Below are 19,188 nucleotides of genomic sequence, written 5' to 3'. Positions count from 1 at the left end.
TATGTGGATTCCTCTGCTCTGCCTGTCGGCACCGGTGCACCGGCCAAACAAATGTGACGCCATACGTTTTTATACTGTCGCCTAATCCGCTGATGACTTCCATATGCTGCGTGTGTATGTGGAAATGAGAGCTTGGCTTTCCTTGGATGGAAACGGGTTATATAAATATGTCAGATGTCTAATTGGCCTGTCACATGGTAATAAGCGCGTTCTGACCCATTTATTTCCTAAATACTGGCAGCAATAAAATAATGCAGGGCTCTCTATTTGTAATCCCCCCCTCCATACAGTCATAAAACTCCCGGAGAGTCCCCCTGTATGTAAATCATTACCACCATCAGTGTTATTTTAGTTTATTCTCTAGCTGGTTAAACTTGAGCAGCAATAAAGCAGGAGAGAGGGAATAGGGTATGATGTATGGAGCCACGGATGAGCTTTACATCCATTCACTCTCTGACCGTATGTGATATGTATGTGAGCCAACTAATACGTAGGTGCCATGAGATCACAGCTCCACAAAGCTCAGAACATTCACCTGCCCCAATAGATTTGTCTGCACAATCAACACCATGTAACCTTTTGGCAGGGCCATGGGAGCAATTCATGACATGAACCAAAAGGGACACTACCTAAATCCAGGTGCTTTTCTGAACGGATCTTTGGGTATGGATCAAGGAAAAGGCATTTCCGCACACATTAAAACTGTACCAATATTGCACACCCTCTCTCTTGTACAAGTAAAGTTCTGGAAAGCAACAGGTAGTTGCACCATGAATTCTGACTGCTTCCAATAGGCATTCTTAACAGCCCTTTAAACTACAACTCCCAGAATTCCCTGCTGAACTGTTGTAGATTAGATACAGGCTTAGGATCGCTGACTTACTGCAGACTTTTGACCTGTTTTCTATTAGAGGTTATAGGGAAGAGGTGAGAGGATGGTGAAGCCTTTTTGTTCCACGGCCCAAGTCACAGACAGCCCTTTCACTGCACCATATCGGCACCTTGATCAATGCAGTCTGTACCCTATCAAAGTTCTCAACCCTTGACACTCCAGACTATAAATGAACTACAACACCCAACATTCCCTCTCTGTACATAAGCAACCACGAGGTAAAGATCTCTACATTACAGAATAAAGGATTCTACCCTGGTTTCTGGCAAAGCAGCAGGGGAAGTAGGGACAGGGAGCCTGGATACACACACTCCAGCACACAAATGCTCTGCAATCAATTAACTCTTTTCCTAGAACACATTCATTTAGCATTGGAGAGAATGCAGTGATCGGTACCGTATACTAACATTTCCATTCAGCTCTCACACTTTGCTTTTCCAGCTGCTGTTCAACTAGATTTCCCCACCTCCTCCACTAAACTGCTCTGCAAAAGCTAAAGAGACTCAAACATAAGATTCCTAATCTTTTGCATATAGTTTTTAACCTGTTTTCCATCAAAATAAGCTAAAGGAAGGTTATGCATGCCTGCAGTTATCCATCCTGTTTTGCACCCAGGCTCAATATTGCCCTCCGTCTGCAAGCAACCGTCAACAAATCAGAGTATCAGCCATGGCATTTATACTGTGCAATGCCAAGGATCTCTAACATGCCATTCACATGCCCTCTGCCCAGCTGCCATTGCAAGGTAGTAGAAGGGTCCTTACCTTATTTGAAGCCATCTCACTGACAGAGTGCCTGGTCTGTAAAGTCTCCAGTTGGTCCAAGCACCAGTCCAGCTCCTCCAGGGTCTCTCCGGCCAGTTTTTGATAGGCCTCCTCTGTCAAGAGATAGGGGAAAGGATACTCAGTTTTCAGACGTTTCACAGGGCTAACCTCAAAATCCAAAGGGTCCATTCTGCCATACACTGCCATGCTCTGATGACCAGTGGTTATACATGAGGGATCCTTCATAATGTTACCAAAAACACCCTAGAGAGAATAAAAGTCCAGCAGCACAAGTGCCCTAGGGAAAAGCAGTCCCACTTGTGGCTTACTGATCCTCCAAGCCTGGGCTATGACATTCCAAGAGCCATAAAACACATGCAGCACCAAGTGTCACACGGCTAGTCTCCTTGAACTAATAATACGGTGCTTATCTGTCAGTTAAAGGAGTCATAAAAAGACAGAAGATTGCGCTTCTTTTGCAATGGTTATTAAGCCTCCTTCCTTGTCCTGCCTGCTGCTACCAGCCTGGGTATTAAAGGGACAGCAAAGAGCTGCAAAGTCTGATGAGATTCCCTGCTTCCTCCTTGCCACTGTCCTGCAGCACCAATCTCCCCATAGCTGCACACATGGATCAGGGCAAAGGGACGGGATCTGCTTGTGCCTCCAAGGTGTCCAGCCACATCCCAGACTTTCAATGTGGCATCCTCCTCATCATCATCCCGCTAAGGGAGCCTACAGATTTCTTTGAACCAAAACCAAAAGCTGGAGAGAGAAAGAGACAGACAGACAGAGAGAGAGAATTTGTGTGTGTGTGTGTGAGAGAGAGTGGGGGAGGGACAGAAATCCTGGCATGGAGCTGACAGCTGGATCCCAGTGCACACTGCAGGCAGCAGCCCCAGATACAGTTACAGGCTACTGCTGCCTCTCTCTCCTCTGTTAGTCTGGCATATACAGCACTGGGGAAAAAAACAGCTCTCCCTGCTTGTGTCCCTGGCACTGCCTGCAACGAGATACTCTTTATTGCTGGAAAAACACAACAACACACTTACACTTGGAATATCACTTTGCAAATTAATTTCTTTGGGCTATTCAAGGAAAACTGATTTTATTCCGAGTTATATCCACCTGCCCCATGTTACTAGTACCCACATTAGAATGTAGTCACGGATTCCTTAATTCTATAATACACTAACTTGAAAATAGAGCATGTAATGCAGCTAGGGTTGCCAACTGCCCGGTAAAAATGATGGCTGATCCCAATGTTATTAATAGGGAAAAAAATATATAGGAAGGCCGGTATTTTTTCCCAGAAAAGGTGGCAACCCTAAATGCAGCCCCGACCACCATATCCACCACCAAATTTTCTAATTGGTTGCTCCTAGTTAAAGGATTTTTACATTTTTGATTGGACTCTGCATTTAGCTTTCATGGTAATTAGTTGGAAGCAATCTGCCAAGGATTGGATCAGGGACCATATTCAATAACCGACATGATCTTGAGACTAGGCTGATAATTTAGTTTTAGGGTTGTCTTGGGGGTACAGTTATGGGGGACTGCCCCACAGAGCAGCAACTTTAGGTACTAGAGAGGTGGTAAAGAAAGATGGCAAACGTTGATAGTAGGACTTTACTTCAGTGCTGCTTTACATGTGGCCGTTTGCTATTGGGGGAGCGTGAAGATCTGGAAGTAAGGGCCACCATTAGTAATCATAGGGCCCTATAACATTCAGGCCCGGATTTGTGGAAAGGCCACCAAGGCACAAGCCTAGGGCATCAGGATTTTAGGGGGCGGCATGCTGCCCAACCACACCCACATTGGTTCAGAAACACCTGGAAAGCGGAGGAGATATGACAGTTTTTTTAAATTTCTCATGCGCCAATCCCCATTGCTCCAGTCCCAATGATGAAAATTTGAGCAAATAAAAGGGCAGGACAGGGGCGATAAACGACAGCGGTCCTAGGGGTGCCTGCTATGTAAATCTGGCCCTGATAACATTAAGCTAGGAGATCTCTACCACCCTGGAGGCACCAATTATTAGTCCACCAATTACCTAGGTGCCATAGGTGGTGTATGCTGCCAACAAGTAGAATACGGGACCCTAAAAAATGCCCCTTGCATACATGATAAATCTCCTGACCGGCCATGTATAATTGCACTTATGATGATCTGATTTATGGTCAACTTTGCTATCATCAGTTATCATTTAGGGATTTTTCTTGGTTGGCAGGATGGCAGAATTAATGTCCACTAAGTTTAAGGAAACTAGGCATAGGGATTGGAGCCAGAAAATATATTTATGAAAGGATAGAATTACACTACTATTCTATCTATATGAATTATAAAGGGGAGGAATCACACTTTTGTATAGTCAGTCTATTATACCCGATTTATTACAGTACAGTACTGTATCTCTCTGGCCACAGATTGTTATTGCTTGCTGGTGATATCAGCTATCTGTAAGTACTGCATCCTATGCCATTCTTCAACAATTTGCCAGTTATCTTAGTACCATTACAGGCGACAATTTTCGGCGTTTTGACGTGGGATCGGCATTGGTCGCGGGAGCTGTATTGGTCGCTTATTTAAAGTGCTGAAATAAAAAACTGAAATAAAGGCAATTGATTTCTTCTTCTTGGCAATTTACCTGCTCCCTGGTAAGGAAATAGCTATTCCTTATGTTTTTAATGCAGTGATGCTTGTTAACAGTAATTACTCCTTTGTCTGTATCACACCCACCCCTGGTTTAATTGTGACAACCAGGGCGTGAGAAGGTGCCTGTCCCACTGAGAATCAGAGCTGGGGAGAGTAGCTGGTGCTCTAGCTTCCAAAGCCTGCTCTAAACTTAATAGTCTTCATCAAATTTGGCATTGCCTTGGGCCTTGGCAAATGGTTAAAACTAAAGGACCCCATGAATGTTTACAAATAAACATAAATATGTATAAAGGAATAGTAAGTGAGCCTGAGAGTCCAAATGAAGATAGCGGATAGGATTTGCAGGTTACTCAGAACTTGGGTTTTGTTCATAAAAAGGATGAAGCTGGTCATGAAGATTATGGTTTACATTTCAAACAAGAGTGTCTTTGCCCAATGGGCTTATAGGAACCTCTGAAGAGAAGTCCAATCATATGAAGGGCAGTACATGGGCACTGAACATGAACTACAGCCCACTAAGATGCTAGAGTAAAGTTTTCTGGGAACCCTGCCCACCCAACTCAACCAGCCACACAGCAATTATCTTGGTCACATACACTGATCAATAAGAATTGGCACCAATGTCTGCCAATCTTTCAGCACCTTTACTCTATATTACAATATCCCATGGTGGATCCACAGGAGGTTATTTTGATCTGTCTTGCAGATCCAGCTCACACTTGAGGGTAGGTGCGTGGCTGTAGATCCAAGCAGGGCCGGATTTACATTTTCAGCTCGGTTTTAGACTACTGGGGATTGGTGTACAGGGAATTTAAAAAACTATTGTATCTCCTGTGAATCCCCAGTGCTTCTGAAATTCCACAAATCCAGGCCTGGATCCCAGAAAGGTACAGCAGAGCTGTCAAAGAGGTCATAACAAATTGCTGACATATGTTCCATTAATACATGGTTACTATCTCATTTATAATCACTGTCGCCAAAAGCCTTCCTCTGTTAACATTAAATTTGTTGTTCACCTTCCAAACACTTTTTTAACATCCTGTTGTTTTCAGATTGTTCACCAGAAATAAAGACTTTTTTAAATGCTTTCCGTCTTTTATTTTTTACGTTTTTTCCGAGTTTAAAGCATGCATTTATTACTAGACCCCTTATATTATTACCTATTTCACTAGGAGATTCTGTATTCTTAATGGTTCTATATTAAAGAAGAAACTCTCTGACAAAGAAAAAAACAGGTACTTGGCATTTATTCTTCTGCATAACATAAACTTGGCAGGTATGTGGGTAACCTCAGGCAACTGTAGTTATTGTAGTTTCACCAAGACACTTCGCTTTGGAACTGTACAACTACAGCTGAGATGTTAGGCCGGACACCCTTTCTTTTGAATGAAAGGTTTGGTGCTGTTCTATAGTAGTACAAGAAAGGATGAGTATATTCCATCACTAGCCTTGTACATGCTTTGGTAGAACACACACATTTCATGTTTAAAAACAAATCTTTTTTCAGCAATATTACGCTACTTAAGTAACACATGGATATGAGCTGGTCACAAGGATATGGAATAGGGATCAAAGATGCTAATTTTATTTTTGCAAGTCATATTCAGACTACATCAAGTATTGCAAATAGATGTCCTCACCCCTAGTCATCACAGAAGCACACATGCCCAAGCTCATGTCACTCCCAGCTCTGAAATAACACTGCAAACATTGAGTATTACAGAACATGTTAATGCTACTACAACCCTAATTATCTTTATAATATCTTGCATTTCCATGACATGAAAACTAAGGTGTCATGACCATATTCCGTCTCTGTACCTAAAGATTTAAGGCTATGGATTACCAAGATTGAACTTGTACTAAACTAGTAAATCTTAGACTTACATATATATTAGCAAGAGGTGGCCTTACACAAGTCGCTAGTTTCAGTCACTGTGACTTAGGAATGGAAATAAGATCAAATGCTCACTGTGGAATACTTAAGAAGATAATTTACTCTTTGTTTATATGTTTATGCCCTCTAACCTCTAAATCTTCTGGGTAGGTGAAGGGGTTCTAGAAGCTTTACTCAACACCCTACTTCGCAAACACTGAGTGAGTATGAAGAGGGCAGGGCTAACATAACCTGTAGACTGTTACAGTGCTTAAACAGTCATTGAGCCAGGTTCCTAGCTCAGCTTGTAGGCAATTTAATAGGGGCAATATTTGTAGGAGTTCTAAGAACCTCTAGTAAGAAGTCAGCAGGTAGCATTTACTGTTCACCAGTTTAAAGGACAATAAAACCCAAGTTCACTGGGGTTGCCAATTTGTTGAACACACTGCAGTGACTCCAAGGGGCAGATTTACTCGAGGGCGAAGTGGCTAATGCTAGCGTCAATTCGCTAGCGTTACCGCCTGCAGGGACATTGCCAATTTACTAACGGGCACAGGCGTCACTTTGCTAACAAAAGAGATAGATGATAGTGGTCATTCGCATTCTATCGCCAGCCGACAATTCACTCTGGCGAATGGACATTGTTCCGTAAATTCAATGAAATGCAGATTTTCCTGAACGTCACCTCTTGCCAGACTTACCTTCGCCAGCTCAGACCAGGTGAAGTGCAATGGAGTGCATAGATCTTCCTCAATCTTCTGTTACTTACATCATATTTTTGTCGAAAAAGCTGCTAAGTCTAAAAAAACGCTGGCGTCTTTTCCTTTTTTCAGAATGATATCCTGTAAAAGTCCTTAAATTTTTTTTGGGGTAACCGGGTTCCCCCATACATTTTCTAACATATGGAACATAAACTATACAGTGGGCTCATGTGTAGGCCATTATAACAACTCTATTGTCTTTATTAAGGTTCCCTGGACTTGTGTAATGTAATGTATTTGCTGCAACATATACGTCCAGTCAACTTTAAATTTCCCGCCGTATGCAAATGAACATGAGCGCAAGACCTCTAGCAAATTTGCGCTAGGCAGAAATGAATGCTAGCTCATCTTCTCTTTCAATTGCTCGCATTGCCGAAGTAACGCTAGCGAAATGTCGGCAGTTTTGGCGCCCACAATGAACTCCGCATTCCAGTGAATTAACGTTGTCTGAGCAAATTTTTGCTAGGCGAAGTGTAGCAATGGCTGCAAAGCAGTCGTTGGTGAATTTTCGTCCTTGAGTAAATCTGCCCCCAATTACTAACCTAAAACCTCAAGGCTTTTGCCTCCATCAGCCTGGGGTTTGTTTTGTACAGTCGCTTGAAGCTTGCATGTTATTGCTTCTTCCCAGGAACCCCATTCACTGAATGAAGATATGCGCATGTTCTGTAAAGAAACAAGAAGTTTCCTACTGTCAATGTGTCCCAGAGTAATGCAGGGGCTCACTGGGACAAAGAAATACATTGGTATCAACCTTAAAAAACATATCCTGGGTTATGACTATGAAGATTTTCATTCATCCAGTAGTATAGGTAAATTTTAAAACAACTGGACTTGCTGAGTAATCAATGAAGACATTTCACTACTCATCCGAGCAGCTTGAACTGAAGAAGCTGCTCGGATGAGTAGTGAAACGTCTTCATTGATTACTCAGCAAGTCCAGTTGTTTTAAAATATACCTATACTAGATATATCCTGGGTCCCAGCATAATATTTAGAGCCTAGGGGGCAAATTTATTAAAGGGCGAAGTGACTAAAGTTACCGAAAATTCGGCAGCGTAACATCATTTCGGTACTTTGTCGATTTACTAACAGGTGCTGGCGTAACTTCGCTAGCGAAGGAGATAGACTCTAGCGCTACTTAACACTCTTACGCCTGGGGAAGTTTCGCTCTGGCGAAAGAGCGTTACTTCGCAAATTCACTAAGATGCGCATTTTACTGAACGTTACCTGTTCCGTCAGACTAGCCTTTGCCAGCTCAGACCAGGCGAAGTGCAATGGAATGTATAGGGCTTCAATTTTTAGTTGAAAATTTTTCTAAGTCCCAAAAAACGCTGGCGTCCTAGTTTTTTCAGGGTTATAGCCTGCAAAAGTCCGTAAAATTTTTTTTTTGGGTACCTGGGCTCCCCCCTACATTTCCTACCATATGGCACATAAACTATACAGTGGGCTCATGTGTAGGGCAATATAACAACTCTATTTCATTTTATTCAGGTTTCCCTGGCCTTGTGTAATGTAATGTATTTGCTGCATTCTACTTTAACTTCCCGCCGTATGCAAATTAGCCAACGCTAGCGCAACTTCGCCAGAGTTCGGTGCCCTGGACACAACTTCAGGTTTTAGTGAATTAGCATTGTCCTGGCGAAGTGTTGCGATGTGAGCGAAGCCGTCGCTGGCGAATTTACGGAGGTTAGTGAATTTGCCCCTAGGTTTCATTGTTCTCCTTTGTTGTTATAGGTTACTAGACCCGCTGCAAAGTTCACAAATTTTATTACATTACCCTCTTAAAATGGTCACTATTTAGTAATGAGCCAAAGGTCATATGTTCAGCACCCTGGACAGCACAGTCACTTATTTAAAGCTCTTTATTCTCCACTGTGACTCATAAATCAATTTAGCAACATGGCGCTGGTTTGTAGGTGAATGCCAAATATCTTTTGCTACCAACCATGGCTTAAAGGGAGACAGAATGAAGCTTTGAATATGCTACGAAAAAAAAACCTGCATCCTCGTTTGACATATACCTGACCTTCTGCCATGCCCTATATACTGTATTGCACAGATCAGTGACTATGCAAGCAGGCCCATTAGAATAGTTATGCAGGGGATACAATACCTATGAAAGATAGGGGAGACTCGCTGTTACATGAAAAGAATGAACCAGCTGAATATTGTCTGAATGTCTGTGCCTCCCTCTTAGCAAATAGTTTCCTATCAGTTCAGAACACAGGTGAGTGATGTCATCCGGGCATTCTTACATTTACAGCACCTCATTGGGTGTGACTTAAACTAACTGTTCAGAGTCTTCTGTAAACAGGTGTCTTGAACCTTTCTGTGGGTGAACAATGAAACAGTAAAAGTTAGGTTTTTTTCAGACTTGACTTTGCTGCCACATTTTGCACAGCAGCACTGCTTTAAATAGAGATGGACTTCTGCTCTCTTGCTTGCTTTGTTTTCCAGCATTCTCCGATGCACTGACCTGGGGAGGCAGGAATAAGGTAGAAGGTGCAGTTCTGAAACAGCCGTGAAAGAGGCTGCCTAAACCTGCTTTTCTATAACCTGTAGCAGAAGAATGCAAGTTGTCCTGATAGATGATGGGACATTCCTAAGCATTATAATACTCCTGGGTTAGTTCTACCCAATGGGGTAAATTTATCAAAGAGTGAAGTTCCGTCACTAGAGTGAAATTCCGCAGCTCTCAATTCATTTCTATGGGATTTTGAAAGGCGTATTTATCAATGGGTGAAGTGAAAGTTCACCCTTTGATAAATACGCTTATAAAAATCCCATAAAAATGAATGGAGAGTGGCGGAATTTCACTCTAGTGGCGGAACTTCACTCTTTGATGAATTTACCCCATTGGGTAGAACTAACCCAGGAGTATTATAATGCTTAGGAATGTCCCATCATCTACTTCACTATTAACTTCACTCTTTGATAAATATACCCCTATGTCTTGCGGAAACTCAATACCCAGGACTTAGATCACAGCTTGATTACCAACAATACTGCAAATAATAACAACTATAACCATACATACCACTGGTATGAGACCTGCTATCCAGAATGGTTAGGGCCTGGGGTTTTCTGGATAACGGATGTTTCCATAATTTGGACATTCATACCTTAATTGTACTAGAAACTCAATTAAACATCAAATAACCACAATAGGCAGGTTTTACCTCCAATAAGGATTAGTTATATCTTAGTTGGGATAAAGTACAAAGTACTGTTTTTTTTATTACTTTTAAAAACATTTTAAAAGTGTCAAGGTGAACCACCACTTTAAAGTGCTCCACATGTGAATTTTGATTTGATTGATGGATTTCTCATTGCCATGGTTTACCTACGAAAGCAATAATTAAACCTTATTTATTTTTCTAATTCATCCACTGGGCATGTTTTATTGTGTTTATTTATTTGTTTCGTTGTCATTCCCTGCCCTTGTTAAAGAGGACAGGATCTTGTTTTCTAACCTGCATTCATATAAACTGGCATAATGTAATCTATATATTTATTTAAAGATTCAAACAAATTCTTTCAAATAAAACAACACTGATTCTGGATCAAGATAATGGCCTGCGATTAGGGTTTTACTTTTTTTTTTTTTTTATCACAAATGAAAAGGTTGGAAGGTCTTGGGAAGCTTATTTGCTTACTTATATAATATGAAGACTGGCACCCCAGTAATAGGCTCAAGAACAGAATTTAACGGGTTTTCCACTCAAAAACATTTTTTTTCACCACTGATCTAATGCCAGTGACAATAGAATTGTGGGTAATATAAATTACATCTGCATAGAACTCTAGGTTTGGGATTATAATTGCTTGTGTGTTCGATTCCAGCACTATTATGTATAATGGAAAGTAATTTGGGAATATTACTGGCAATGTGTCACTGTGTTGGACAAAATGCCATGTGTGGAATTGCCCTCAGGCGCAAGGTTTTAATGTCCCCTTTTATACGGCACAGCGAAGTATAACACATTTCTATTGCCAAGGGCTCGAGTCTCTAACATGTGACATGCTTCATATAAAATCCAGATGCAATTCTACTATAATGCCATCAATACAAACAGAAGTGAAATCCCTTCTTGAACTGTTACCCTCAGTGGATGAATTCCAATGTGGTCTGGTGCTGACGCAAGACAAAGGCATTGTGGCTGAATTCCATGTCTGGCGTCTCGCAGGCAAGAATTTTATTGAAAAATGTAAAATAACCAGCAGAAAAGAAGTTACAATAATAACATCTACTGGAGAAGCTAAGAAAGTCTAATTTTCTCATATATTTTGAATGTTGAAGCTTGCCCTGTGAAATACACATGTTGTGCCATAGTATGGGACAGTTGCACCTTTCTCTGTATGTGGCACAATCTGTCTTTCTCAATGCTGTAGACAGGCTGGCAGCACATAGATGCCCCATGATTTTCATGACATTCATTAGGCACACATTAGGGAAACCAAAGTAAACTTATTGAATGCATTAAGTACAGGGCTGCCCAGTGCAAACCTTTAGTGCAGGAGAGGTGTCTCTAAGGGCTGCAACTGTGCACTCAGATTTACACTTAACCCTTTGTAAATGGGCCCTAATTGACTCTTGTTGTGGCATTTACTATAATATAAAGATACAGATACAGTTTGGCTGTTCCTAATAGGCAAAGATCTAAGGACACATTATCTTCTATGACTGGACAGAAGTTATTTGGGGCAGGTGTAAATGTGACAGAAGAAGTGATAGTTTTGACACACGCATGACAGGACTAATTGGCATATATTTTTTTTAAAGCAGCACAAAGAATTTGAGCAGCAAGCGATATGGGGAATATAAGTGGAATTTATACATCTGCTATCAGAACACAATATGCAGCAAAGACACTGAAAGGCAATACTACAAGAATCGCATTGCAACCATATACTAACATCCAAATCTAACAGGCCTGTTGCAAATTCCTGAAATGTATTTGCTAGAAAGAATGCTGGGGTCATTTTGGGATTGTCAAGATGTATAAACTCTAAATGCCTTTTGATGAGCAGAGAGAGATAGATACAGATAGTAACATATAGTGGCCCACAACCAAGGCTGCTACATATCTATCCAATAAAGATCTGTTCGTGGGAAATTGCCCGTGATGGGAGAATATGGAAAATGGAATGAGTGGACAGTGGTGAACAGAATAAAAAGAGCAATGATGGAAGTATCTAAAGATGATAAAATGAGAGCAGAAAAGATGATAAGGAGAAGGACAAATACTTTATGCTGATAGTTAGAGGTGGTGATGGAAGAAAGGAAAGAGAAAGGATTGGAGAACAAGCAAGGACAGATGATAGCGCAATAAAAGGAAGGAACCAAAAGAAAGAAAGTTTAAGGAAAGGCAGAAAGGGTGATGGGATGGAGGATGGGGATGGAAAAAAAACAAGAGAGAAACAAGTAAGGACAGATGATAGCTCAATAAAAAAAAGGAACTGAAGTAAAGGAAGCTGAAGGAATGACAGAAAGGGTGAAGAGATTAAAGTTGGAAATATAATGCTGAGAGTCAGAGATGACTATGGAAGAAAGGAGAGGGATCTAGGTGATAGTTCAATGAAAGGAACTGAAGGAAAGAAAGATGAAGGAATGGCAGAAAGGGCGGAGAGATAAAGGATGGAATCATAATGCTGAGAGTCAGAGATGGCTATAGAAGAAAGGAGAGGGCAACAACCAAGGATAGATGATAGCTCAATAAACAGATGGAGCTATTGAAGGAGTGGCAGAAAGCATAATGAGATGAAAGATGGAGACATAATGCTGAAAGTCCAAGAGTCTGATGGAAGAAAGCAAAGAGAAACAAGCAAAGACAGACGATAGATCAATAAAAAAGGAAGGAACCAAAGAAATAAACTTTAAGGGATTTTAGAGAGAGTGAAGAGATAATAGGTGAAAGCTTAATCCTGAGAGTTAGAGATGGTTATACAAGAAAGTAGAGAGAATGAACAAGGACAGATGAGAGCTCTATCAAAAAAAAGAAGGAAAAGTACACTAAAGGTAGGATAATCAGGAAAAAAAGTTAAAAGGGGTGAATGGGGACTTCAATTTCAAGCCAATGAGTTTTATTTTTAGACAACCTCATTAGAAGGATAAAGGTTCTCCTACTTGGCCACATGTCTTCACAAGGCCCACCAGCTGGCTCTTTAAATACCCCAGAATGTACTGTAGGCACATGAAACATTAAAGTTGAATTTTAAGATATAATTATATTAAGTAATAAAGTAGTAGGTAAATCCTTTTCCCCAATTCAAGTATATTCAGCAACAGCTGGAATAACAGGTCTGTTCTAGATTTTTCTATGACCCGAGCATGCAGTCAATGCAGTATATTGGCTTTAGGACTGATGGATAATTCATATTTCGAGTAGGGAACTTTGGAATGATTCAAAACCACACAGCGAAACTGACATCAGTGACTAAGTATTTAGTGGATGCCAGCACTAAGTACCCAGCCATCTGATTGCGCAAATGGCACTAAGAAACTCTCTATGCAACGGTGAAACCGGATATTTTATTAATCCTGAAATCATGGCTGGGGGAATCCTAACAGAAGAGCGGTGTCTTCTTACACTTTTCTTCTAAGCAACTCACACACGCAGGATGATTTTTGTTTTTTATGGCACTTAATGACCTCTGTACATACAAACTCCACCACTAATGTGTTCTTTGGCATTGCTATGGTGCAAGGTTTTTCCAGAAGCCCAATAAACCAAAATTCAGCAATATCAGACTGGCATTGTAGGCCACTGTCTAGGCCGACAAACTAACTAGGTTCTGTTATGGTTAGTTACTTGGAGTAAAGTTGAATTGTTGAAAGAATTTAATAATATTGTGCTTAATACTATCGCAGCCATATAACAGCTGCTACACAAGTCCAAAGGTACGGCAATCACACCACAGTGAATTTAGGGCCTTTAGAACATGTCCCATTTTTCTGATAACCCCACCCTCAAGGAAATGTCTAAAGGTGACCATACATGGGTAGATATAAGCTGCCGACGCAACCTTACAGACCGTTTTGGTAGCTTATCTGATTTAATATTTTGTCAGAGTGAGGACCATATTGATGTGACCCCTGCTCTGATGCCCTGTAATTACTGCCCTTGTGTTCAGCAAATCCAGGGCCGGAACTAGGGATAAGCAGAAGAGGCATGTGCCTAGGATACAACGAAATGGAGGTAGCAAACATTTACCATCTTCTTTCTCCTAAGCCTGGTCCGGACCCCCTGGGGATGGGGGGTAGAAGTGGCTGACCGGTATGCCTAGGGTGGTCTGTGCAGATCCGCCCTCAAGGTGGGCATATTGGGGAAAGAGCTGCTTGTCTGGTGACCTCACCAAACAAGTGGATCTTTAAATGTGAAGGTAAATTGGACGTTGACCCAGACCCAGAAGCACATCATCATATAAGAGATGTTCATTTCAGCAAAGAAGGACAGATGTAAATTGGGCATGAATGGGTGGTATATCATTATTACAGTATCAGTGCTATTTAAAAATCATATAAAGCAGCACTGCACCAGAGGTACACTTGATAAAGCCCAGGTTTACTGAGGGTTTAGATTAGGTCCAGACTGAGATTCAAAATAGGCCCTGGCATTTCAAGTACACTGAGACCCAAACTGTGCCCCAAAGGCCCAATAATTAGTTCTATTGCATGCCCTCTAGCGCTGCCATTTATATATCAAGAAGCACAGGTAAGACAACTCTTCTTGTCTCTTTCTTTGGGACTTACAGTGCACTGCATGCAAAGATATGCAAAGTATTTTATGTGTGAGGGAAAGGCTAATGTCCCATACAGAAAAAAGTACCTGCTTCACAGAGAAGAACTGACCCTATATCTGGTTAGTTAGATGTAGAAGCTATTAATACGCCTGTATGACATAAGCCTACATATTCTTAATGTCTATTGTAATAAAGGGAAATCTTGCCACAAGATATAACCAAATCAGTTAAATATTAAATACATCCTTGTGGCTCATTCTCTATACTATGTCTGACACAGTATGAGCTAGGCAAGCGATTACACTCTTCTGCTGCGTGGCCTGGGGAAATAATACTTTGTGCAGCTAAACCTTTACATTACACGGCTTCAGATCCATTAGTAAACGAACAAAAACAAATCATGCTAGGGAGCGGTTTTGGCCGAGATGACGCAGGTAGTTGACACATGTCAAAACATAATACTGTGAATCGGCCTAAAAAAACCACAGAGCTGAGCAACTTGATATTCCGTACGTCACAAAGGCCAAATGTAAATATTCCCTCACCCCTTTAACTGCTCACGCACCTTGTACTGTATTCTACTTGCCATTGATCTCTGACTGCTTCAAGGAATTCAGCGGTTAAATGCAAATACTCGGGATGTATTTTACAAAATACAAATACTCTCATCCAGCCACTAAGCCGCTCACAAATAAAACATTCCTTTGGCAACATATCAGCAAAGACATGTACTAAGTAAGCCATGAATAGATCGTATGCACCCGGTCTTTAGTAGAGATATCATCTTTTTATTTTATTTCATTATTGAAGGTATACTATCACTTAATGGGCCTTTATTAATAACCCCACTCTTTCTTGTATAAATAGTAATATTATTTATTTAGTATCTGCAGGGCAGGATGTAAAGTGCAAAAAAACTAGCAAAATCCGCAATGTTTCTGCACATTGAACTCTGCTTGCCCCAGGTATTTGCATCCAAAACAGAGCACAGAGATCTACACTCTACCCCCTCGCCTGATAGATACAGAGCTACCTGTCTTCAGCAGTGCCATTAATATGTTCGGGAGCCCCAGTTTGTGCGGACACCACAATGCTATGCTCTGCATGACACCTCCAGTTACTCCACCAGTGTCATATTCATGTGGGGTGGAATGCCATTCAGATGGGGACATTAGGGAGCTCCAGTTCTATGCTGACTGGTGCATGCTAATGCTGCGTTCTGCAGCTTGTAACCTATTTCAATGTCAGATTGCGATGTCCATGGCCCACTGGGACTGCCACTTCATGGGTCCACAATACCCCACACTCCTGGACATGCTGCATATCTAAACTTCCTATGGTGGCTGCGACCGGAGGTGGAGTGATCAAAGTTCGGAGCAGGGAGCAGGTCTGGGTTGGAGGGATTTTTTCCTGGTGTTCCATAGGCCCAATGCAACCCTACCACATTTTATATTCAGTACAAGGTGCAGAGCACAGGTTGTGTGGCTGTTTCCTATTGTTTCTGCCAGTACAATTACTAAGACTAGGAGCCAGACCGGGCTGAAATCCGCAGGCTGATTTTGACCCGACCGGTAGAATCTCCTCCGTTCTTTGCATCCAGAAACCTTATATTGGCACCGGTGTAAACAAACTCTGTGGATTTTGCTTCAAAATGCAAAGTCTTGTGTTTCTTCACCGAAATCAGCCGATTGTGTTCACACCGGAGACAAAACAAAGTTTCTGGACGCGAAGAAGATAAGAAGAGGATTCTGCTAGCGGTTAGGGGCTGAATTTGGCCTGCCGATTTCAGCAGGCAGATTTCCCCCCATCTAGCCCTAGCCTATACGGAGAGAATTCCCCACCAGTAATCTTCTTGCAATATAAATTGAAACCTACAGTCCGTGTTAGTTTATTTTATTTTGTTTTGTTTTGTTTAATGATGACATTTACACTGGAAAAGTGCCATCACGGCCAGTGGCGTAACTAGATATCACAGCAAATTATTTTTTCAGACCCCCAAATGTCTAGAGGTTGACTTGTTTTATCAATATTTATTGATTGTATACAAATACATTTTATATAGGGCCTCATGGGGCCCCTATACCTCCTGGGCCCCCTGTAGCTGGCCAGGCTCTATGTGATGTTTGGTCATTGTTTTCCCTGTGCAACAGTGATGTGTGGGTTGAGAAAAACCCACAGCCGACCTGACCCCAAACCCGTGGGTCCAGCGGGTATCATGTCTGGCCGCACATCACTACTGTGCAACACAGATTTGTATGCCATCTATCTTCCTACTCCAACCTCCTGTCTATAGAACCTCCCTGACCCTCAGTGGTAAGTACTGGGGGTACAGAGGGAGTGATCACACCCAGACCAACACTACATTGGGACTCATCGGAGCTGCAATACAGCAAAATTGTTGGTGTGTCTTCTAGTGTGTCCGGCAGGCAGGAGACGCAAGTTCAAAGGAGGGGGACCCAGGTGAACTACAGGCAACAGAAGTTACGCCAATGCTGACCCTGATAACATAGACCAGTATGCCCAATAGGTAGCCCATCACTCCTCAGCTGCAATGGCCATGCTTGTAGACCTAACTAACCTTCTGCCTAAACATATCAATTGGTCAGTGTTTGCTTGCCCACGGTAAGATAACAGCACAAGGATGCCTTTTGCAATTTACATGCTACCCATGCTACTATTGCATCTACTGCTCATGAGTAAAACCCTAACTGCTCACGGGGGCTCATTTATAAACAGTGGGCAAATAAACAGTGGGCAAATACCTGGGCAGTAACCCATAGCAACCAGTGACTGGCTATTTTCAGCCACCTGCAGGTTGAACAATGAAATAAAACCTTTCATTGTTTGCTATGGGTTACTGCCCAGGTGCAAATTTGTCCACTGTTTATAAATGAGCCTCATGGAATGGAGTGCAAAGGTTAGTGCTTCTCTCTGTATATGGCACAGAATGCATTTGCCAGTGCTGTATATAAGAGGGGAATGGAGGTTGGTGGCTCTAGATGTGTATACTCTTGCATTCTTGGGCATCCTTATTTGCTTGAATACAAGGTTTCCTGATGTCTTACTTACTCGGTTCTCCCCAGTTTGTAAATTCTCCCCTAGGGCAAGCATTCCAGGCGATGCCCATAAGAAGCCAATATCCCTCCCATCCTGTAGTCAACATTCCATTTTAGTGTCGCACTTCGGGGCACAAAGTGTAAATTTAATTGGGAAAAATTGCAAGATACATTTTACCCATTGTTTGCACTTTCATCATTTTTAATACATAAGGGGGCCAATTCCCTAACTGGCGAAAATTCGGCAGCTGGTCTGAGCTGGGGAAGGCAAGTCTGGCGAATGAGGTAACATTCAGTAAAATCTGCATCTTAGTGAATTTGCTAGAGCGAAAAATTCACCTGCCGTTAAGAGTGCGAAGCAATGCTAGCGTCTGTCTCCTTCACTAGCAAAGGGACACCTGCACCTGTTAGGAATCGGCGAGGTCCCTGCGGGCGGTAACACAAACGAATTGACTTTATCGTTAGCCACTTCACCCTTTAGGAAAACTGCCCCAAGGACTTATGTCTGCCTCATAAGGTATATGCATGTAATATGAAAAAACAGAGACATGCACTATGAGGCTGGCTCCTAGGCAGATGCCAGTGGCACTTTGTCCACAATTTGGAGTTCCAAAATACTTTACAGATTTATGGAGCCTGGTAAAACAAAACACAGTGCAGCAGGATAACTGACATTAATGGAAAAGCAATTTTAATCCAATAAGTGCACAACTCTTAACATGCCAATGGTGTAACTCAAAATGAAACGACCGAAATGGAAATCTGGGTCTCTAAATAGCAGTATATTTAAAAATCGAGTCTAAACTTGGTACCTCATTGGGCCCTTCCAACAGCCATTGGGTCTGCTTCCGCCCACTGTTGATTAGGACCACTCCATAACAAATACTTATTTTCTATTAAATAGTCACAGTTATTTTAACACATTTGAATTTGTGCTAAGTCATAAAATAGGTGTATTTCCCTGCAAGAAGATGCACCGTTTATCATAAGAAAATATATGTGAGTAGTAGAAAAAATGCAAAGCAATTTTAAAAAAAGTCATTACTTCTACTGGACAATTCATTATTATTATTATTATTATTAACGTGTATTTTTAGAGCACCAACATATTGCACAAAGTGCACCAACTGAATTGAAAAAAGTGTTTGGACGGTTACAAACAACTTTATACCCCTGTATGGTTGTGCTCAATGCCGCTCAGTCCTTCCTGCCTCTTGTTTTCCGAATCAAGCTGAGTCGGGCCTATTAATTCTGGGGAACCCTGGAACTACTGCCACCTCTGATCTAGGCAGTATCTTCAAGGTTCCCACAGTGACATGTGTCAGTAGCAGAGACAGGCAAACAGTCCAACGCATGGTGATAAGCAGCACTGGCGGATAAGAGCTCAGACTAGGCTAGGCAGAAAAGTACGTGCCCTAGGCTTATGAATTGTGGGTTCAAAATA

The 19,188-nt window shown here is 41.7% G+C and overlaps 1 protein-coding gene across 3 annotated transcripts in view; it reads right to left on the bottom strand.

Annotated features, from left to right (window-relative positions):
• LOC108704431 (cAMP-specific 3',5'-cyclic phosphodiesterase 4D) overlaps positions 1-19,188 on the bottom strand; it is a 298,109-nt gene that overhangs the window by 43,047 nt on the left and 235,874 nt on the right. For all 3 annotated transcript variants that reach the window (XM_041580563.1, XM_018240989.2, XM_041580564.1), the window contains exon 6: positions 1,657-1,769. In XM_041580563.1, coding sequence (XP_041436497.1) covers positions 1,657-1,769 — 113 coding nt within the window. The remainder of the gene's footprint in view (positions 1-1,656; positions 1,770-19,188) is intronic.

The sequence above is a fragment of the Xenopus laevis genome, chromosome 1S (genome assembly GCF_017654675.1).
Source record: "Xenopus laevis strain J_2021 chromosome 1S, Xenopus_laevis_v10.1, whole genome shotgun sequence".
Taxonomy (NCBI): Eukaryota; Metazoa; Chordata; class Amphibia; order Anura; family Pipidae; genus Xenopus; species Xenopus laevis.
The sequence above is the reverse complement of the archived record's forward strand: the minus strand, read 5'-3'. Positions and strand labels throughout refer to the sequence as shown.